At 45.5% G+C, this 22946-nt stretch overlaps 2 protein-coding genes and 1 pseudogene across 2 annotated transcripts; 1 reads left to right on the top strand and 2 right to left on the bottom strand.

The window, feature by feature from the left end:
* Positions 1-6091: 6091 nt before the first annotated feature.
* Positions 6092-9475, bottom strand: LOC133922308 (U1 small nuclear ribonucleoprotein C-1). Its single transcript, XM_062367590.1, has 5 exons — positions 9390-9475; positions 9055-9097; positions 8345-8386; positions 7975-8245; positions 6092-6709 (listed from the first exon to the last, which is right to left on the bottom strand). The coding sequence occupies exons 1-5, from the start codon at positions 9395-9397 to the stop codon at positions 6435-6437; spliced, it is 639 nt and encodes a 212-aa protein (XP_062223574.1). The 5' UTR covers positions 9398-9475; the 3' UTR covers positions 6092-6434.
* A 715-nt stretch (positions 9476-10190) lies between these two features.
* Positions 10191-12494, top strand: LOC133923167 (pentatricopeptide repeat-containing protein At3g16010-like; annotated as a pseudogene).
* A 1995-nt stretch (positions 12495-14489) lies between these two features.
* LOC133922307 (uncharacterized) lies at positions 14490-18896 on the bottom strand. The gene is made up of 7 exons (XM_062367589.1): positions 18586-18896; positions 17054-17164; positions 16856-16954; positions 16653-16763; positions 16255-16555; positions 15722-15861; positions 14490-15377 (listed from the first exon to the last, which is right to left on the bottom strand). Exons 1-7 carry the CDS (start codon positions 18721-18723, stop codon positions 14826-14828), a joined length of 1452 nt encoding a protein of 483 aa, XP_062223573.1. The 5' UTR covers positions 18724-18896; the 3' UTR covers positions 14490-14825.
* Between the last annotated feature and the right edge of the window lie 4050 nt (positions 18897-22946).

Raw genomic sequence — 22946 nt, 5'->3', positions numbered from 1 at the left:
CCCAACTCCTAGTGTCATCCTCTTTCGATGAGAGTAAGAATTCAGCTACTACCAAAAGTAAGAATTCAGCGACTAACAAGTGGTATCAGAGCCGTAGTATCCTGTAGCCTGAGCATCTCCTGCTCACCTTTTTCCCAGCCGCGCAACAGCCCCAGCTGGGAGCAGCAGCAGCTCCGGCCGCTCCTGCTCACTTCTCTCCCTCTGCGCAGACGAGCAGCAGCTCGTTTGAAGCAGCCCTCTCCCCACGCAGCAGCCCCCGGGTAGCGCGTCATGTCCGCAGGGCAGTCTCAGCGCTCGGTCGCCTCAAGCACGCGGCGTCGGCAGGAGGCCGAACTTGCCACGGCAGAGGAACGCGAGCGAGCGGCGGCAGAGACCGCTGCGGCGGCGGCAAGGGCGTCGAGGCTGGCAGCGGCGGAGCTGGCAGCAGCCAGAGCGGAGGCGGAAGCAGCGGCGGTGGCGGATGCAGCGCGTGCGGCGGCAGCAGAGGTCGAGGCTCTGCGCGGCAGCATCAGCAGCTCCGTTTCTGCTGACGACAGCGCCAACGCGGACCTCGAGTTGCTGGGGAGGGAGGCAGCGCGAGCGCGGGCGGCGCAGTGGGCAGCCGTGCACGCCCACGAGCGCGGCGGCAGCCCAGACAGACGCGGACGCGCCGGCGGCGCTCCTGGAGGAGGCGCGCACGGCGGTGGCGCTCCTGGAGGAGGCGCGCACGGCGGTGGCGCTCCTGGAGGAGGCAAGCTCGGCGGTGGCGCTCCTGGAGGGGGCGAGCACGGCAACGGTGGCGGACGGGTCGATGGAGAGCGTGGCCTTCACAGGCAGCGTGGCTCTCTCTCCCCGGATCGGTACCGTGGTTACCACGGGCTCCAGGCTGTTGTCAGGGACGTCGGCCCCGGCGGTGGGTGGCCTACCCTCACTAAGACCAACTATGTCGAGTGGGCTGCGGTGATGAGGGTAAAGCTCCAGGTGCGGCACATGTGGGAGGCAGTCCGGTACGGCGACGTCGACTACGACCAGGATCGACGGGCGCTGGATGCCCTCATCGCTGCAGTCCCGTCCGAGATGCAGTTCTCGCTTACCAATAAGCGGACTGCCAAGGAGGCTTGGGATGCCATCGCTGCGGCACGCATCGGCAGCGACCGCGCCCGCAAGTCCACACTGCAGGCACTTCGCAAGGAGTGGGAGAACCTGGCCTTCAAGCCAGGTGAGGACGTTGATGACTTTGCTCTCCGTCTCAACACTCTATTGCAGAAGATGGTGCAGTTCGGCGATGACACCTACGGCGAGGAGAGAGCTGTCGAAAAGCTCTTCCGTTGCGTCCCCGAGAAGTACAAGCAGATGGCTCGCTCGATCGAGTCCCTGCTGGATCTCTCCACGATGTCGATCGAGGAGGCGATAGGTCTCCTCAAGGTCGTCGACAGCGATGAGCCACAGTCTCTCTCGGGGCCTATCACCACTGGCGGGAAGCTCCTTCTCACTCGGGACCAGTGGGCTGCCTGCCAAGGTGACCGGAAGAAGGGGGAGCCTTCTTCCGCGATAGGCGGCCGCAAGCGTGGAAAGCCGCGCAAGGCGCGCAGAGACGCCCAGGCCGGGGCGCGAGGACGTGCCGAGGGTGATGCCCGCGGAGGCGCCCAGGGCGGCGCCGCTGGCAAGTACAAGCCAGCACGAGACGACACCTGCCGCAACTGCGGCCAGCTTGGCCATTGGGCCAAGGACTGTCGACAGCCACGACGCGGCCAGGCCCATGTCGCACAGGCGGAGGAGGAGGAGCCGGCTCTGTTCATGGCACATGCAAGCATCGAGCTACCTCCAGCGGCACTGGCCGCAGCGGCTCTCCTCCACCTTGACGAGCCAAAAGCACACGCCCTCCTCGGCGACGGCTCCGGCAACGACAAGACTGACGGGTGGTGCCTCGACACCGGCGCCACCCATCACATGACCGGTCGACGGGAGTTCTTCACCGAGCTTGACTCTAGCGTCCGAGGCTCCGTCAAGTTTGGGGATGCCTCCGGCGTGGAGATCAAGGGCGTCGGCTCCGTCATCTTCACCGCCGCGTCTGGTGAGCACAGGCTGCTCACCGGAGTCTACTACATCCCCGCGTTGAGGAACTCTATCATCAGCTTGGGACAGCTGGATGAGAACGGTTCGCGCGTGGTGGTTAAGGATGGAGTCATGAGGATTTGGGATCGCCGTCGTCGCCTTCTTGCCAAGGTAACCAGAAGCGCAAATCGACTCTACGTCCTTAACGTGCAGATGGCACAACCCCTCTGTCTCGCTACTCGTCGGGATGACGAGGCGTGGCAGTGGCACGAGCGCTTCGGGCACCTTCACTTCGAGGCCCTGAAGCGGCTCAGTGCCACGGAGATGGTGCGAGGCCTGCCGTGCCTCGACCATGTGGAGCAGCTCTGCGACGTCTGCGTATTGACGAAGCAGAGGCGACTCCCCTTTTCCCAGCGGGCGAGCTTTCGAGCCAAGGAGAGGCTCGAGCTTGTGCACGGGGACTTGTGTGGTCCGGTGACACCGGCCACACCGGGAGGACGACGCTACTTCCTGCTACTCGTCGACGACCTCTCCCGCTACATGTGGGTGATGGTCCTCGGCAGCAAGGGAGAGGCTGCGGACGCCATCAGGTGTGCGCAGGCTGCTGCGGAGGCGGAGTGCGGCCGCAAGCTGCGCATGCTGCGCACCGACAACGGCGGCGAATTCACGGTGGCTGAATTCGCATCGTACTGCGCTGATAAGGGCATTCAGCGCCACTACTCCGCGCCGTACAGCCCGCAGCAGAACGGCGTCGTCGAGCGACGCAACCAGACGGTTGTGGGGATGGCTCGGGCCCTTCTCAAACAGAGGGGGATGCCGGCTGTCTTCTGGGGAGAGGCGGTGGTGTCGGCCGTCTACATCCTCAACCGCTCGCCTACCAAGGCGCTCGACGGCAGGACGCCGTACGAGGCTTGGCATGGGCGCAAGCCGGCGGTCTCCCACTTGCGAGTCTTCGGCTGCCTCGCGTTCGCCAAGGAGCTTGGCCACATCAGCAAGCTCGACGATAGGAGCACTCCGGGAGTGTTCATCGGCTACGCGGAGGGCTCGAAGGCCTACCGCATCCTCGACCCGAAGACACAGCGTGTGCGCACGGCGCGCGACGTTGTGTTCAACGAAGGGCGAGGATGGGCGTGGGACAAGGCGGTGGACGACGGCTCGGCTCCAACGTACGACGACTTCACTGTCGAGTACGTCCACTTCGAGGAAGCTGGGGGAGTAGGCAGCTCTTCTTCGACGAGCACGTCTACCCCAGTCCCCGAGCCTTCACCGACCCCGGCGCCTGTTACCCCGACAGCACCACACTCTCCAGCCAGGACCTCGGCTGCGATGAGTTCTTCGCTGGCTCCACCACAGCTGGCACCAGCACCGACATGCATCTCTCCGGGCACGTCTACTCCAACACCAGCTCATGTCAAGCGCAGCCCGGTTGAGCTCGCTACTCCGCTCTCTCACGACGAGGAGCGCATCGACGCGTACCACGACGGCGAGCCGTTGCGGTACCGTACGATAGAGAACCTTCTCGGCGACCAGCCGGTGCCGGGACTGGTGCCTCACGACCTGGAGGCGCAGTTGCACCTTGCGTGTGACGACGGCGAGCCTCGGTCGTTTGCAGAGGCCGAGAGACACGCGGCATGGCGCGCCGCGATGCAGTTGGAGATGGATGCGGTTGAGAAGAACCGCACCTGGGAGCTTGCTGACCTTCCTCGTGGTCACCGCGCGATCACCCTTAAGTGGGTGTACAAGCTGAAGAGGGATGAAGCCGGCGCCATCGTCAAGCACAAGGCTCGCTTGGTGGCACGAGGCTTCGTGCAACAGGAGGGGGTCGACTTCGACGACGCCTTCGCTCCCGTGGCACGGATGGAGTCCGTGCGACTCCTCCTTGCGCTAGCTGCCCAGGAGGGCTGGCGTGTTCATCACATGGACGTCAAGACGGCGTTCCTTAACGGCGACTTGAAGGAGGAGGTCTACGTGCACCAGCCGCCGGGATTTGCGATCCCCGGCAAGGAGGGCAAGGTGCTCCGCCTGCGCAAGGCCCTCTACGGCTTGCGGTAGGCGCCGAGGGCGTGGAATGCCAAGTTGGATTCCACGCTAAAGGGGATGGGCTTCGAGCAAAGCCCGCACGAGGCGGCCATCTACCGACGGGGCAGTGGAGGAAATGCTCTGCTGGTGGGTGTCTACGTCGACGACTTGGTGATCACCGGCACCAAGGATGCGGAGGTGGCGGCATTTAAGGAAGAGATGAAGGCCACTTTCCAGATGAGTGACCTGGGGCCTCTCTCCTTCTACCTGGGAATCGAGGTGCACCAGGATGACTCCGGGATCACGCTTCGACAGACCGCCTACGCCAAGCGCGTCGTTGAGCTAGCTGGGCTCACCGACTGCAACCCAGCTCTCACTCCGATGGAGGAGAGGCTGAAGCTGAGCCGCGACAGCACGACGGAGGAGGTGGACGCTACGCAGTACCGGCGTCTTGTGGGGAGCCTTCGCTACCTCGCCCACACACGGCCGGACTTGGCATTCTCCGTCGGCTACGTCAGTCGGTTCATGCAGCGACCGACGACGGAGCACCAGCAGGCTGTGAAGAGAATCATCCGCTACGTTGCGGGGACTCTCGACCACGGCCTCTACTACCCTAGGTGCCCTGGGGCGGCACACTTCGTCGGGTACAGCGACAGTGACCACGCCGGCGACATCGACACCAGCAAGAGCACGAGCGGGATCCTCTTCCTCCTCGGCAAGTGCCTCGTTAGCTGGCAGTCGGTCAAGCAGCAGGTGGTGGCCCTGTCCAGCTGCGAGGCCGAGTACATAGCGGCCTCTACCGCTTCAACTCAGGCGCTCTGGCTCGCTCGACTGCTTGGTGATCTCCTCGGCAGAGACACTAGAGCGGTGAAGCTCAGGATGGACAGCAAGTCCGCTCTGGCCCTGGCAAAGAACCCCGTTTTCCATGAACGGAGTAAGCACATCCGAGTGAGGTACCACTTCATCTGAGGCTGTTTGGAGGAAGGGAGCATCAAGGCGAGCTACATCAACACCAAGGACCAGCTCGCGGACCTGCTTACCAAGCCTCTTGGGAGGATCAAGTTCCTTGAGCTCTGCTCCAGGACCGGGATGGTTCAACTTTCCCACAAGACGACGCACAAGACTTAGGGGGAGAATGATGGGATAAGTCTTTGTGGTCCTTGGCTGGTCTTTGTGGTCCTTTCTAGGGCTACAGCATCTAGGATAGCATCTTAGCATCTAGGACAGCTAGGACAGCATCTTAGCATCTAGGACAGCTAGGACAGCATCTAGGACAGCATCTTAGCATCTAGGACAGCTAGAACAGCATCTAGGACAGCATCTTAGCATATGCTTGGCATCTAGGACAGCATCTTAGCATATGCTTGGCTGGCTAGCAGCCTATAAATATGTATCCCCAACCCCTCAGGTTGGCATGACATTTGTGTGAGAAATAAACCAGAAAAATTGCCCCAACTCCTAGTGTCATCCTCTCTCGATGAGAGTAAGAATTCAGCTACTACCAAGAGTAAGAATTCAGCGACTAACAATAACAGTAAGGCTATGGTTGTTCGTTGTGATATTCCTTGAGTTACCTGGATAGAATGCAGCGCGACCCCTTCTATCATATTAATAGAAATTCTGTAACTTTTAGATACTTACAGTTGGAGAATTTTAATAATTCAAAATTTGATCGTGTTTTGTGTTTGGTTATGACGTTAAGAATGCACGATTTAAGAACTGAAATTGCACAGCCATTGCTTTCCTGAAGATAAACTCCCACGGTGCTTGTGAGCAAACGCCTGTGCCATCACTCAGGAGATGGTTTTGATTAGGCCGCAAACAGGGCTATTCCACGCGCCGTGGTTACCATTATACTATTTCGCAAGTATTTCTTGCCACGTGAACTTGCTAGTTTGGAGCCCCTTTGAAGCCAAGGGCCATCCTGCTCTGGCCAGCGATTCATTCATTCATTTTTTCATGGAAAGGGGAAGTCCATTAACCTGAGGCCGACTCAGTGAGACATGGGGTATAAAGAGTACATGCAGCAAATCATCTCGAAAATGAAAGGTGGTCAGTTACAACATACAGATGCAGCATCGAGTTCAAGCATCCCGTGCCGCACAAGATTTCTATACCAGAGGAAAACCAGTTAGTTTTGACTCGCAAGTATCTTCTGAAATTAATACGAACTGAAGTCGATTACAATGTTAACTTCAACTACAATACTGTCCCCACCCGCGCCTCATAAACTTACAGGAAGCTTTTGTCAACGATCCCTCAAATTCAAGTGACAGACATACAGAATGATCTCAGTTAAATGACAGCAGCATCAACGTTCAAAAGAGCAACCTTTCTCTGCATCTTCATATGCTTCCTAAGTAAATGCCTGAGGAACAGAATCAGTGGGTGCCTTCAGATGGTTGTGCGTAGGAGAACGCAGGCTGTGGAGGAGCAGTTGCTGGAGCCGGTGGAGCACCAGAAGTTGGCCCTGCAGGTGGCGGTGGGTTTGTTTGGTACATGGCCGGAGGAGCCCCGCTGTTGTGAATAGGGGCGCCTGGGGCTCCAGATGTTGGGGGTGGTAGTGTTGGAGGCCTTGGGAGAGGTGCCATCTGCATTGGCATGGAACCAGGTGGGGCACCTGGTTGCTGCATAGTTGGCGGAGCACCAGGATAACCTGACAAACATTTGAAAATCATTATTTGGTTTGAATAAATGAAATGTATCAGAAGGCTTTTTACTGAAAAGTGTAAATGGAACTCTTCTAGAGAGCAAGTACATCAGCATAATGTGCAGCTGAGCAAAGTGACAACATCAAGCTATATAATACCGCTCCAACTTTAAATCTCACTACCACATAATTCTAGTAGTGTGCCACTTCGTATGAATACTACATCTAGACTTCCTTTTACAGCTTTCAATTATCACCTAGTAAACTACAATATTTCAATAATTGATGTAGCACAAAATAAAAGGCATGCACAATATAACAGCAGTATGCTGTTAAGGAGTAGTAGATTAAGGATGCTTATAATAGTCAGTCGATCTAGTCAACAAATCCATGATACGATGCAGTATACCGTACGCACCAACTTACCTGCATAACTATAGAAACCAAATCCATTTATTAATCTGGAAAAACTGTAATGATATTTGAGATAAACTTGTATATAAAAAATTATCAGAATACTCTAATTTTTTAACTTCAGATCTATACTCATAAGAAACTCACAGGTTCAACTGCTGCAGGAGCAAAGTAAAATAAGAGGAAAATTTTGGATCATGTATATATATTTCAAGCTTTTCTAAAAATCCGAACAACAGTTTGCACTTATTTGTTTTCTTGCAAAAAAAAAAGAGGGGGGGGGGGGGGTCATTTCTTCCTACGGCCACCGTAGTTGAGGGTCACTCAGAGTTCCCTTATAGTTACTTGTAACTACATATCAGGATATGTCCAAAACAAATGAAATCCAAGAAGATATCAATTGTAATGGTCAAAATCGTCCAAACCATGTAATTAACCCAGCATTGGTATGCAGATGAACATGTTCTTAAGAACCAGTGCCCCACTAAGCATCATCAGACCAATTAGTGCACTGAAACAAAGTGTAGACATATGCTGAATAACCGTATTCAGGCCATGTAGAAATAACTAGTATGCCAATTAGTGCACTGAAACAAAGTGTAGACATATGCTGAAGAACCGTATTCAGGCCATGTAAAATTAACTAGCGTCCCCCACATGATATCCATCTTTCGACGTGCCCTGTTAAGCTTGCATGCACACATACCAGTAATTCTTTCAGCTTCCGCGAAAGAAAGCAATACATATCTCAGGGAAGGAGCATACATTAGAAATTACAGGCCATAAAAACTTAATGTAAGTTGTCATAATAGATACTAGTAATTATGAACAATGACAAAAACAATAGTTCTGTTTACCTGGAAGACCTGGAGCTGGTAAAATAGGAGGCCTAACTCCTGGCATCAACGGTGCACCAGGTACTTGAGGGACACCATGTGGCATCATAGGTGTGGGTAAAATCGGAAGACGAGGACGGTGCACACCTCCTGGGTATGAGAGAAGATGTTGGTTGAAAGGGGCGCCAACTTGGAAAGCTGCAGCTTGTCCCAAATGTTCCTTGATTCTTTGATCAATTAAACTTTGAGTTTGCTGCTCCTCAAATTGCTGATAGTAGTTTCGAACATTTGCCTTAAAAGTTTCAAACCAGGAATGTAAGCAGCATCTTAAGGATTTATAGACACCAAGAATAAATTGGAGTTATAGAGATAAAAAAGAATAAAATAATACCTTATGTTTGTATCCCGCATTGTGTTGCTTTCGGACAGATGGCTGCACCATTTTTTATTAAGTAGTTAACTCACATATCAACTATAAAAAATATAGGATCACACACCAGCAAAAGTAACTCTGTTCCAAGTCACCTCTATACTATTTGACAGCCTAAAAAGAAGAAGACCTATTGATATTTAGAAAGGCAAGAGGATTGCAGTTTGTAAATATCTCAAATTACCTCTATACTATTTTACAGTCTAAAAAGAAGAAGGCCTATTGATATTTAGAAAGGCAAGAGGGTTGCAGTTCGTAAATATCTCGTTGCACATTATCTGTACCAAAATAGGTGGTTCCCAAGTGTGCAATTGTATGCTTTAGGTTATGCAAAGGAGGACACACACACACACACACTACTCTCCTGCAGTCTCAGTTGAGCATCAATTATATCAAGGACCACACTATGCAATTGCTCAAAAAATTGGATTGATCCACCAAGATAAACAAACAACGAAGTGGCACAAAGGGGTCTTGGAAAGTAGGCATGAATATAATCTAACATCCTCCAACCCAGATAATGGGTAGCCGTTACAGGAAACTTTTCACCAGATTATGTCAACACGAGCTTGTACTCAGTAGCATGTATTCCTAACTAACCTAGAATGAAATTAAAGAACTACCTACCCAAGTCCAGCCTTAGAAACATTGAAGGGGTGAGCGACACTAACCGAGTCATGGGTCAGGTAGGTGTCGCAGTAGTCACAATAATACCTGCAAGGCAAGAACAAGAGAGAACGTATTCAACATGAGAGCGCCCAGGGAGGTTCAGCAAAGCCACTCCCCTTCGCTTCGCCACCACGAACCCCAAATCCTACCGCATTGTAGAATCTACCCACGAAATCTTCTGTCAAGAAAACACTCGGCCTTCTTCTCAAAAGCATGGAGCGCGTGAGCTAGGTTCACATCCAAATCCTACCGCCCCCGGCCCTCGTCCCCAATCGCACCACTGCCGATGTACCTCCTATCGGAGCCAGGAGATTCCCCAAGACAGAGAAACACTCACCGAGGCATCGTGGCGGCCGGAGGAACTGGATCGCGTCTCGGCCGCAAACGGAGTCGGAGCAGACCGCCGGAATCTGCTGCTCCCTGAGCAAATGCCTAAACCGAACCACCCAAAAGACCCGGTCATTAAAAAATCCACTTTAATAACACCCTATAATAACAAGTATCTACTCTTTCTCTTCTTCAATCTAACCATTAAATTATGAGATAAATAATATAAATAAAATATTATAAGAGTTTTTCAAACGATTTATAAAATTTACTTTCGAGCTACCCATCCTAGAGTTCCTGACTCTATGAACCAGGCTGGATAATCACATGTGGGCCTAATCCGACTCGGTCTTCATGTCCCGAAACCCAAATCCTGGACCCTGCCCTTAATCTCTGCGTAAGCACGAGTGAACCCATTTACTCCATCCTCAACCACCGCCGGCCACCGGAGATAGCGCGCCGCGTTGCACGCCTCCTCGAGGTCCGGGGGATCTCCTCGTCGAGTGCCTCGAACGGAGGCTGAAGCAAACAGGTGACACACACCTTTCTTTCTTTCTTTATTTCGATTCTCTCGCTTCCACATCTGTTAGTACCCTCGCTATTAGTGTATGGGTGTGTTTAACACTTATTTTAGATTTCACATGACGGGTGTGCCACTAATTTGCCATATTAGCCTATATATCATCAACACAGGTGGTTCCATGTGTCAGTAAGAGAGGGAGGCATTTTTATGGAAACAACAATATAATAGTGACAACTAGGCATATCCGTGCTCAGTCCAAGTTCTAGAGCTCAGACCAAATCGAAAACAATGTTGGCGGTACTGGAGCTACGAAGTTGGGGAGGATGTAGATTTGAGTTGGGAAACATGCTTTCAACTACCTGATATAGCCTAGAGTAGAAAAACAATCGATGCTTATGAAAAGTCACCACAATGCCAAAGAGACCTTAGTCATCACTGATGAGATAGCGTATATGCAGTAAAATTGTACTGTAGTTTGTTTTGTTTTGGTTCAGTTGGAGTTCATGGGAATTCTCAACCGCTGCTTTATTGAATGCAGAAGAAAAGATAGAAGTTTAAATCATGGATTGTTGAGGCGGAAAATGTGTCTGCTGATATTTAGTAATGTAATGTGAAATTTGCTTTGTGTAGTATGAGTGAAGCCATTTCTAAGTTCTAACAGTAGCAGTAGCCAAGTAGAATGAATTCCCTACAAACATTGTTCGCGAGTTGTCCTTCCAATTAGATTGGGAGCTGAAGTGAGTCTTTATTTGACTTGCACTCCATTAATATTTTCAGTTTTAAGCAAAATCTTCATTTACAGCAATGTCTCAAATGCCACATCTTTTCTGATGTTCCCCCCTTTGTTTGAACTCTCTTGATCTGTTGGCATTCAGAAAGTGAGATAGTGGGGCCCTTATACTGAGAAGGCAGTGGAGGTTCTCATGCTTAGAGTTGACCACTGATTGGTACGGGAGGTTATGAAAACTGATGTTGGTGTCAACGTGAAGATACTGTTCTTCAGATGCGCTGCAAAGAGGAGGAATTATGAGCATGACACATCCACTTACATGGCCTTGATATGCTGTTTGGAGGTAGTAGAACAGTGTGGTGAGATGTGGAAGATGATCCAAGAAATGGTACGAAATCCTATTTGTGTTGTCATCCCGACAGAGCTTTCCGAGGTAATCTGGATGCTAGGGAATGCTAAGATGGTCAGCAAGGCGATTGCAATCTTTTACCAAATCAAGTCACGGAAGTGTCAACCAACTGCTCAGGCATATAACAGCATGATAATCATGTTGATGCATGAGAGGCAATATGAGGAAGTCCATGAACTATACAATGAGATGAGTAATGAGGGCCATTGTTTCCCTGACACTGTGACATACAGTGCACTAATTTCTGCTTTCTGAAAACTTGATCGTCGTGATTCAGCAATTCAGTTGTTGAATGAGATGAAGGAGAACGGAATGCAGCCAACTGCTAAGATATATACCATGTTAATTGCCTTGTTCTTCAAATTGGACGATGTTCATGGAGCATTAACTTTGTTTGAAGAGATGAGTCATCAGTACTGCCGACCAGATGTGTTTACTTACACAGAGTTGATCAGAGGCCTTGGTAAAGCTGGGAGAATTGACGAAGCATATCACTTCTTCCATGAAATGCACAGAGAAGGCTGCAGACCAGACACAGTTGTTATGAATAATATGATAAATTTCTTAGGCAGGTCTGGTCGTTTGGATGATGCTATGAAGTTGTTTCAGGAGATGGGAACATTGCGGTGCATTCCTAATGTGGTGACATACGATACTATAATAAAAAAGCACTTTTTGAATCAAAATCTTGGGCTTCTGAGGTTCCATCATGGTTTGAGAGAATGAAGGGAAGTGGAATCTCCCCTAGTTCATTTACCTATTCCATTCTGATTGACGGGTTCTGCAAAACCAACAGGATAGAAAAGGCCATGATGCTACTAGAGGAGATGGACGAAAAGGGCTTCCCTCCATGTCAGCAGCAGATTGCAGTCTGATTGATGCTCTTGGAAAAGCTAAGCGTTATGATCTTGCATGCGAACTTTTTCAGGAACTAAAAGAAAATTGTGGCTCCTCTAGCTCTCGTGTGTATGCAGTGATGATAAAACACTTGGGAAAGGCTGGACGGCTTGATGACGCTATAAATATGTTTGATGAGATGAATAAACTCGGTTGCACTCTTAATGTTTATGCTTACAATGCTCTCATGTCTGGATTAGCAATAACATGTATGCTTGATGAAGCTCTTATGACAATGAGACGAAAGCAAGAGCATGGGTGTGTTCCTGATATCAATTCATAGAGTATTATCCTTAATGGGCTGGCAAAAACAGGAGGACCACATTGTGCAATGGAGATGCTTTCTAACATGAAACAATCTGCAATAAAACCAGATGCTGTCTCTTATAATACTGTTCTTTGTGTCTTAAGTCGTGCTGGCATGTTTGAAGAGGCAGCCACGCTGATGAAAGAGATGAATGCATTGGGATTTGAGTATGATCTCATTACATATTCATCTTTACTTGAGGCGATTGGGGATCATGAATAAACTGACAAAGTTCACTGGTGGGCTATAGATGGGTCTTGTTCGTGATCTACATAAAGCACCCTAATCCAGGCTTAAATATTTTGATAAGGATTCTTCCAATTGAATTTTATGTGTTTGACATAGATCAAAAGCTGTGCCTCGTGCTGTCGTGCACAACTCAGGTGAGCTGTAGCACAATGAAAACATTTAAGACAGCAATCAAACACACTATGAGGTGTGTAACTGTGTATTTCACCATTTCTTTAACAATTGAACATAATTCCCTTGTTGTCCAGTCCTGTTTCCGTTTGAGTATCTCTTTCTTCCTCTAGTACTCTACACTTTAATTTTTTTTTTTACTATTTCCTTGTATGAATGATGCCAGCAATAACTTCTGTGCTTAAAAGTGCAAAGCATCCGAGAATTTGTTGCTAAAAGTTTTGAGACCATTGAAGCACAAGTGTAACTGCTGTGCGTTGAGAGATGTTTCTTCAGCAACCCACGTTCCCATATGATCGATTCCTGATGTTCTGGTACGTGTTAGTTTGCACAACTCTCATATTTTCAAGCACTGTATTATAGTGGAGAAAAAAGGGACCAGCTAAGATTTCTTTTTCTGCTCAGCTTAAATGAATCCAAAACCTAAGGATAATTTTTGCTTTTTTGGTGTTGGCATCTCCTTTATGTATGCCTAGCTTTACAAGATTTTTTTAAGTTACGACCCCCAGTGTATAATCTTTTTTTACCCCTGTATGCTAAAGATATGGTAATTTGATAACTTTTCAAGAGTAGTTTAGATCTTATTTATCTTCTCTTGCATAGGAACTTCCTGGAATTTAACATAGATAATTCTGGTGGCCTTTTGATGTTAGCACTGCTGAAAACAACTTAAATGTTTTCAATTACTACTTGAATGGGGCTTCTGTATGGACTGCCATAGCTTCATGGCAGCATTAGTGTTGTTCCATTGAAAATGGAGGTTCCTTGGTCAAGCTATGTAGGGGGTCAAAGTGCAGATATGGCTTCTGCTACAAGCATGTAAAGCAAGATTCATTACACCATAAGGAAATGTAGAGCAAGAGGACAAGTATGGGATCAACATTTCTCTGGAGCCATGTGAAGCTACATATTCAATGAAAATCTTATGAGAGAGGAGTACTTCGCACCTTGTAAAGCCAGCAAAGAGTCTGCAAAGTTCAATAACAGCATCCAGGCTTCATTTCGGTAAACCGAAGTCCGGAACTGAGATATGGTCCAAATCTGAACTAAATAGTACTCTGAATGTATGTCTTTCACTGTTGTAGCCATAGACCATATGCGCCATACATGTACTTGTAAAAATTGTATTTTCGCATATAAATCGCACCTCGCCACCTGGCTGTCCGCAAGCATCCATGCTGAGTTTTGGTATCTTCTCTCCAGCGTTGAAAGGGAACTACCTCTAATTATGCACCTGTCAGCTTGGAGTGTTGGAAATGCCCTGATGGTCCTGGCTGCAGGCCTCTGTATGTGGTCCTTGCCATTCTCTAACAAGAGCGCTCGTTTGCTGAAGAATGATGAATGTGGATACGTCTGTACACAGCTCAATAGAGGCATATGAATAATCTTATTACTTTCAGGAAGTGAATGTCATCACGTGCGATGTTTGTATATTTTTTCCGACGCCTAAATGAATCTGATGATGTAAGCTGCAACGAGGACTAAGGAATCAATTACTTCCTGTGGAAGTTAATATGATTCTTTGTTATTTGGCATGCTGTAATTTCCTTCAGTTTTTGTATCTGCGTCTCCTACACACTAGAAAGGTGGAAATCAAGTTCGACGCATCTATTATGTTTACTGATGTAGAAGGCCAGATTTGACTGGGATTCTGGCACTTCTATCATGTGAAGTATAGTCACGGTATGATGAACACGCCATATGTAATATGTTGTACTAGTAACAGAACAGATGCCGATTTTTTCAGAAGATCTGGAAATGATTTAATGAACTAATACTTGTACCGAAGATCTTCTGCAGTCATGCTCCTCTAGACAAGCACCAAACTTGGACCTCACGATAATTCATGATGCAAGGAATGTATATACTCCCACATGTTATATACACCTCAATGGGAAATAATAAGGGAACTCAGAGAACTACAAGTGTATTAGTGCTATACTGCTATGGTAGAAGGGCATCAATCTAGCAATGAATAGATACAACAGAAAGAATAGCCGAACAATGTTGAAGGAGAGGTCCCGTCGTTTTCATCAAAATCCTTGCCCTGCAAGGCTATATTTTTGTCTTTTGGAGACCAGCCTGAGATCATCAAGAAGGATTTGTTTTTTGGAGATCTGCCTGAGATCATCAAGAAGAAACCTCTCAAAACTCTGCAAGTCACTGCAACTGACGTTGTCTGGAGATCTGCCTAAGGCCTGCTTCCAGGTCTTCCAACGTGATCGTGATGATAGTATCAGCATTATCGCAGTTGAAATCAAGACGCAGATCCAGGTTCTCGCGGGCATTGTTAAGCAGAGTGTCTACAAGGCCTCCATTCATCTGTTTCCGACGCTCTTCAGTGGTTTCTCTGGCAATCAGCTCTCCGATGACCTCAATGCTGCAGCTTGGGTGCAGCTTGAACCCATAAAGCAAACTACTCTCACTTGGGCAATTCATCTTCATATGCAGGATCTCTGCTAATTCTGTTGTGCTGAAATCGTCAAAATAGAAGAATTTTGTGACCCTCCTACAGAAGCCATCATTTGAGGAGATGACACGCTTCATTGGCTCACAGTACCCAGCAAATATGACAACTATCTTGCCATTGTCCATTACAGACATTATCTCCTCCAGGGCTTCTAAACCATAATCCTTATCATCAGATTTTTGCATTGGTATCAACCTGTAAGCTTCATCAACGAAAAGAATACCTCCCTCAGCGTTCTGTATCTGTTGATACATGATTATGGTAACAATGCATTAGGTAAGATAGAACACATTGAAAATAATGTTCAAATTTTGTTTCACAGGTTCCTCAGATTCGCAATCGTGCAATTGGAGCTTTTCTGACCGAAACAAACATTTGTAAACAAAAAGGATTGAAATTCTAAGTTCTTCTATAAAAAAGAGAAATATCTTAAATAATCAGCACCTGTAAGGCTGTAACACCCAAAATAATTTATTCGACGTTCTAATTCTGTAATTCCCACGTCAAGCATAGAGTTTTGTGCATGTCAAGGTAGTTAATCAGAATGAAAGCTGAGATGTTACAACTGAGCTGAAAGGATAAATACCTTCCTCCTAGTCTTTGGTCCAGTATGCCCGACAAATTCTCCAACAAGATCAGTTCGCTGAACTTCAGTTACTTTGTCAGTAGGGAGAATTCCAACCATATGAAGGAGCTTTCCAAGGATTCGAGCAACCATAGTTTTGCCTACATTTGTTGAAATGTTGTAAACAGAGTACTTTGATGGTTTCAGCAACTATATACCTAACACTTGTGCATTCTAGTGTATTGTACAAATAAATGCAAAAAACATACTACAGCAATAAGCAGCAGTCAAAATTATGAAGCCCGTAGGGTTTTAAGGGCATGTTTCACCAAGCTTCAAGACAAATGCTTTCAGCTCATGTTCGAAGCAAAAGCTCCCTACAAGATGTTCAGTAACGCATAGCTAGTTCCAATTGTACCATACAAATCCAATTCACTGACGGGCAACATTATGACAGTACTACCATAATGATAAACCATGGCATTGCTTTTGAGTACCAAACTGAACAGAACTGTGATGATAGAAAAAAAGTGGCTTCTTTCGAAATTTTTTACCAGTTCCTGGATTGCCAAGAAATGCCATATGGGGAGCTCTTCTGCTAGCAATCCCTAAGCCCATAGCCCGTCGCTTCTCATCAAAAAGCATTCCTCTTGCCCATCGACGTAATTGCATTTTTAGCTCTTGCAGTCCAACGATTTGTGATATGGCCTCTTCAAACTCTGCCATTGCTTTCCCTTCGCAGCATGACATGAGGGCTTTCTTTTTTCTTTGCTCTTCCATATGACGACTGAGGAGCTTCAGCAATTGCTCACTACCAACTCCTCCTGGAATATGATTTAAGGGAATTTTTCCTTCCTGTTGGCAACATGTAATAACAGTGCTCACCACATTGTAAATTTTAATATGATTGTAAATAAGTAATTTAAAACCATTAATGCGAATCAAGTAGTACATCATCTTTTGCAAAGCAATCCGCGTTGTAGCTTAACAACACACTGACGGTACTGCAATCTCCAGCTTGAAGTGCATGCCAGACAGCTAAATGCAATGGTGTCATGCCGTTCTGCATCAGCATGAGTTGAACAAATTAAATGTGTGCATGCACTATAAATAAAACAGTCTCAAAGAAAATGAAACAAAATAGGTAGATCTTACATTGGCTTTGGCTTCTATGTGTGCACCATGTTCAAGGAGTAGGTTTGTTGATTCGCAACAACTATTTTTCACTGCCATATGTAGAGGAGTCTCTCCATACTGTCAAAAAATAATTAGTTTATATGTTAAGCTCGATGCATGAAAGAAGTGTGGCAAAGGACCTGATCAGATTGAAAACAAATGTGGCAATTCAAGTACCATGTTCTTTGCCTCCAGATCAACCGTTTCTGTACCTTGCCAATTAAGCAAGAACTTGACTATTTCTGTATTATTGTAGCCAGCAGCAACATGAAGTGGTGTTTGACACATCTGCATATTTTATATTCAAAGAGAAGGTAAGCAAGATAGCACAACGTTGCATACTTATATGTAGCAATTTTTCGCTGTAAATGACTAGTTGCATTGGGAAGGCAATTAAAGCCACAATTGCTTGTTTAAGAGGAAAAAAAATACCATCATTGCTAGGAAACTAGCCAAAATTCGTGTGGTCAAACCTTAAATTCTTTTCAGTAAATGCTTTTCAAATGCATAGCAATGCCAGACATGAGAACAAGGTTGATCTAAGATGATTTGATCGTAGCAAAATGTATGGTAGTTCCGACAATGATGATTACAAAAGCTGGTTAAAGATCTGCATGAAAGACATGAATGCAAACGATCAGCAAAGATTCTTCAGGATCGCCTTTTTCTAAGAACAAAATGCAATCCAAACTGTTTAGCGCTCTGGTATGTTTTGTAGGGTATGAAACTTTGCGCATGACCAAATCCTGTTGTCCAGCAAGAAACCAATGCTGAAACGCAGGTAACATGAATTAGCTAAAAATTACAAAGCGATGATGAGAACATCAGTGTTAAGGTGGAATTGCAACAAGAACGCATTACAATGTTCATGATTCGATCCTTAGCTAATTTGTTTAGCAAATTAAGTCAAACTCGTACATTACGACTACAGTAACATGGCACAGGATATCCAAATTTAATCAGGTCACGAAACAGAAACGTCTAATTCAACAAATTTGCAATGCGATGAAAGAGATAAGAAAGCAATTCGCCTGAGATGGCCACAAAGATTTCAAAAGGAGAATCAAATCAAATTATGATTGCATCAGACCTAACAACTTAATCTTGACTGCAAGGATCGAAATAAACAAGACAGACAAATCTCGAGCATCAAAAGGAGCAACAGGGCGAGTCTCGGAAAGAGGGGAATTTTCAAGGATAGTACACTGAAGAAACCAAAATCACAACAAATTGAAAACAAAATCCAGCCCATCCCATCATCATAATCATCTTGTAGGCTCATAAAGCATCAAAAGGGACGGAGACAGAACGAAACAGAAAAGAAACGCATCGGCTACACTAAGGAGCAAATGAGCAATTAATCCGTAACCAGGTGGAAATGCAAGCTGAACGCACACGAAAGTAACACGAGCACGGAGAGAAAATTATACTCTACCCAACAAAGTCCAAGAAATCTGTTCCAAGCTGAAGACAACAAAACATAAAACCAAAGGGCGAAATAGCCCAACGCCGGGATAAAATCCAAGAACAGGCTCAAGAAAACCAAACTGCGACAACACAATACAACCAATGTCACATTTCTACAACCAAAAAGGTCACTTCCTCACGAATCTAATACGCTCACCCCTCACTGCAAGCATCAAGAACCGCTAAACCGACCAAAGATCGCATTTTTTTTCCCAAGAGAAGAGGCACGAAGGCGCACGCACCACGGGGTTCTTGTCGTTGAGGAGGATGGGGTTCTCCCGCAGCTTCCTCTGGACGCCGGCAAGGTCGCCGGTGCGCGCGAGGCCGTGGATGGTCTCGGCCTTGGCCGGCCGCGGCCGCCCGTTCTGGCTCCCCGGCATCTCCTCCCGCCCCCTCCTTCCCCTGTGGAGCTGCACCTCGGTGTGTGCGCCGGCGTGAGCTGAGCGCTCTCCCCGCGTGTGTGTGCGAGGAGGAGCCGTCGAGGTGGAAGAAAGGGAGGGGAGGCCGTGAGGAGGACGGGCCGACGGGGACCAGTCCTTCCGCTGTTTCTGCCCTTTCAAAAATAGTGGCTTTTTTCGCATCTCGCTGTGTTTTATTTTTGTTTTATTTTAGTTTGTTTCTTGCTTTTATTTTGGCATGTATCCCGGATTATCTGGTATTATTTGTTGAGGATGAAAAACATTTTCCTTGCTTTCTCCCCTTCTTGTCGCATGCAAAACAATGATTGACATGTTTTCTTTTGCCTCAAGCCCTTGCACCTCGGGTGTACTCTAGTCTTTTCACGGGTGCCCTTTTCACGTTGTGTGTTACTGATTTTTATTTTCCCAACTTATGAAAGTAATGACCAAATCCTGTCAATAAATAATTTAAATCAATTTGGTTGCTGACAAACACCAAAATGGTTAGCCTAATCAAGGTAAAGTTAATTAGTATTATATATTTATACTCATATAAAATGAACGAGCCGTGATAGATTCGAACTATTTCTATCGTACATTTTACGTGATCAAACAGTCTACGATCAAAGTTGGTCACACGTCTTCTCCCCTCTCAATTGTTTGGAAACATCCAATTAATTTAAAAATATGCAATTAATAGACGTTATTAGTATTAAAAAGTATTAGTACACCGTTATTTCCTTCAATCTATATCAATAACTAAGAATGGATCTATCTCTTCTATAACAATTATTAGATATAGAATGCAAGAGTTATACATGAACTTTTAATATTTATCATTCACGAGTCTTAATTACACAGTTCAAATTCATACTGTGACACCACTAATTACGGAACATAATTACATTTTTTGTCCCTCCCTCCCCCAGGCAACAGCCATCACCTCTCATGCCTCGCATGGTCTCATCCAACTTCGAGCCTGCTTCGCCATAATGCACATCGAAGGTTAGCTCAACCTCCTGTCATTTCCTTTCCTTTCTATGTCATTTCCTTTTCCTATGCAAAGATGGGTATGTTTTTACTATTTAAGTTGGGAAGCTTTAGGATACATCATCAGTTTTTTGTTTTTCAATTATTATTTTTCCTATGAAAATGTTTGGCCTCCCATCATAATATTATTGATTTCACGTGTGTAACAAGTGTGTGCTTCTGATTAAAAAATAGTATTCCTCTAAAAGAAGTTATTTGATCTTGTGATTTTCACTCGACCTTAATACACCATAATGGTTTGGGGTGAAAATGGTACTTTTATATAAGGTTGTGTGGAAATGGGAAGTGATACTTGTACGGAACTATGCACAGAAATATTATGTGGAAATATGAAAAGCAACCAATAATACCAAAATATGTTTTTCCCTAGCAAATGCAGGATCACTTTCAACAAAGTTTTGGAATTTCATAACGATTTCTCGTATGGCAAGTTTTCCCCTAGCATAATTTTTTCTTAAATTTCATACAACTAATTTTTTTTATTTATAAGTTGATTTTTTTTCTAAATATCCTAGATTTTCACGATATTTTCCTATAACTTGTGACCTCCAAATCTTTCATAGTATTTTTCTTTGGCAGCGAGACGTTTTCAACTAGACAAAAAATGGCAAATGCGATAAGCTTAGTGATATTAGAAAGTAGCAAAATGGAGAAGCGCGATTTTTGCCGGTGGAGGAGATATATAACGAAACGGCAGCAAGTGGTCTATACTGAGTGACCCCAAAATCTTACATAGATGTACAGCACTGGGGTTTTGCTTCTTCCATGATCTCTTATGTTTGTAACACTACGGACTCTGGCATTTAGCTCTATGATGAAAACCGTGAAGGGACTAACAAATCTTTTTAGAAACTAGGGGAGTCTAGAAAACTACTGGGGAACCGGAGTGCTTGAACTTCGCTGGCTACTCTCTCATCTCATAAATACATGTCTATTTTTAAAAGTTGAGTCAAACTATTAATTTTTTATTAATAATAATTTTCAAAATATTTAGTTTGAAAACTTTAAAATCATATGTGTAGATTTATCTTAAAAATTATTTCATAATATCACGAATTTAATGAATTTTATAAATTTATTATAATAAAAAATAGTGATCAAAATTATGTATTAAAGATCATATCTTATTAAAAAATATTTATTTATGATGGACACTTTGACCAACAGGGCTGCATATGCTAGTATAGCGTAGCTCCATTTCAATTTTGGTTTATTACCTGTCTCGGCCAGGGAGACCAAAAATGTGTAGTTTAAGTTGGGCACTTTGACTGGTGAAGACGGAGGAGAGGGACGGAGAGGCCAGGATGGCAGTGAATTGTTTGTCGGTGGGCAACGCCGCGTCGCACAGCTGTGTCTGCGATCTGCGCCTGCGCTTGATCACGCGTTGCTAGCCAGCTCTGTCAGCGCCGCACATCCAGGCAGGGGCAGCCCACCGGAGGAGGACGCCACTGGGCCACTGGCCACTGACAGACAGTGACAGCGACAGCGAGCGCGACGATCACGAGGTGCTTGTTTATGTTTGTCGGGTAGTGAGTGAGTATCCCGATAGGACGAACTGTTATCTTCTTGTTTTTTCGGATAATGGAATATGTCAATTATTACAAAGTTGCAGCCTTAAAATCTGACGGCATCACACAACTGTGATGGCAAATAAAGTAAATCAATGCCAACATAGTTTGGATAAGAGACATTATTTAGTAAATGCTATGACTAAATCTTCATTCATAGGAGGTGAAAATCTGTATGGCCGTTGTCTCTAAAGATCGGCATGCAAGATGTATCATGTCTTTGTCTTCTTTAGATCATTGTAATAGTGTCTAGAAGCGGAGCAGCCAGTAAATTCATCTTAAGATCACTTGCATATAAGATTTAGTCGGTGCTTTGTCAAAGATCGCATCGTTTCTACTAAATTATAAAGCCCAACATAACACTATAGCTCCTACTAACAATTGCAATTTTAATTTTGCACCCACCCCCTTAGCCAATCACCAAACATATATTAATACTAATGGGGGAATCTAAATTAACAGCAATGTGGATTGCTCTTCATAGGAACTTTGCAAACTGACATTCGAAAGATAGGTGCTGGATGGTTTAAACATTGTTTACTCTCATTCTAATTTCTCCTTGCTAAGTTATTTTTTGTTAAAATTACCCCTCGTTTTAGATACCACATAAAAAATTTAATTTTCAAGGGTAGTTTAAGTTTCCAAATTTCTTTATTCGCATTCGTAATGAGATTGTTCACTATAGTCTTATACATCGATTGGACCAAAAATTGGCCACTTTGATGTTGACTCCATTTGAATACGTTGATCCTATCATTCAACTCTATATGCATTATACTCGCTACAAGGTTATGCCAGTCTGCAAGTGTGTTTCCATCTAATGCTCTCCTAAAAGAAACATTAAGTGAAGTTGTGCTTAAAACGTTAGCTATTTATGCATTCTTTTTTCGAAAAATGTTAAACGAAGCTGGATAATACTCTTTTAGAGATTAATTTCCTGGCCATTTGTCTTCCCAAAATTGGATTTGACTTCCATCATTTAAATGGAAAGTTCCTAGATCTAAGAACTGGTCTTTGACCTTCATAAACCTTGACCAGAAATGAGAATCCTCTGGTTTCTTTGCTACCTGCACTATGGTTTGGTCCTTTAGATACTTATTCCTAAGCAAATTTTTCCATCCATCCTCGTTAATTAATTTGAATAGCAATTGCTAAGTAGGCATTGATTATGTATGTCTAGGTTTTGTATACCTAAGCCCCTTGATCTTTGGGTTGACACAGGATGATTCACTTAGCTAGCATGTATTTCTTTTAGCGTTGATCATTCTACTAAGAAAAAATCTTAATCTATAATACTCTAATTTTTTAGACTCCTATAGGAATTAAAAAAAGATAGCATAAACATTGCAATACTTGTGAGAACCAAGTTAATTAACACTAATCTCCCTCCAATAGAAAGATGTTTTCCTTTCCAACTACTGAATTTCTTTTCAAACTTTTCTTCGATCATTTTCCAATCTCTGTAATTACTTAGTTTTATGTGTTGCATTGGAATTCCGAGGTACCTGAAAGGGTAGCTTCCCATATCGCATCCAAACAACTGTGAGTATTGTTGTTCATACTCTTTTGCTTCTCTATAACGTAACA

The sequence above is a fragment of the Phragmites australis genome, chromosome 6 (assembly GCF_958298935.1).
Source record: "Phragmites australis chromosome 6, lpPhrAust1.1, whole genome shotgun sequence".
In the NCBI taxonomy this organism is placed as follows: domain Eukaryota; kingdom Viridiplantae; phylum Streptophyta; class Magnoliopsida; order Poales; family Poaceae; genus Phragmites; species Phragmites australis.
Note: the sequence above shows the minus strand (reverse complement) of the source record. Positions and strands in the feature narration are given on the sequence as shown.

Coding starts and splice junctions, on each gene's coding strand:
- LOC133922308 (XM_062367590.1), bottom strand. Junction 8,387..9,054: donor CCTACCTGACCCATGACTCG/GTTAGTGTCGCT, acceptor AAAATGGTGCAG/CCATCTGTCCGAAAGCAACA. Junction 6,710..7,974: donor ACCAGCTCCAGGTCTTCCAG/GTAAACAGAACT, acceptor AATGTTTGTCAG/GTTATCCTGGTGCTCCGCCA.
- LOC133922307 (XM_062367589.1), bottom strand. CDS start 18,723: ATGCCGGGGAGCCAGAACGGGCGGCCGCGGCCGGCCAAGGCCGAGACC. Junction 16,764..16,855: donor ACATAGAAGCCAAAGCCAAT/GTAAGATCTACC, acceptor ATGCTGATGCAG/AACGGCATGACACCATTGCA. Junction 15,862..16,254: donor TCTTGGCAATCCAGGAACTG/GTAAAAAATTTC, acceptor CAACAAATGTAG/GCAAAACTATGGTTGCTCGA.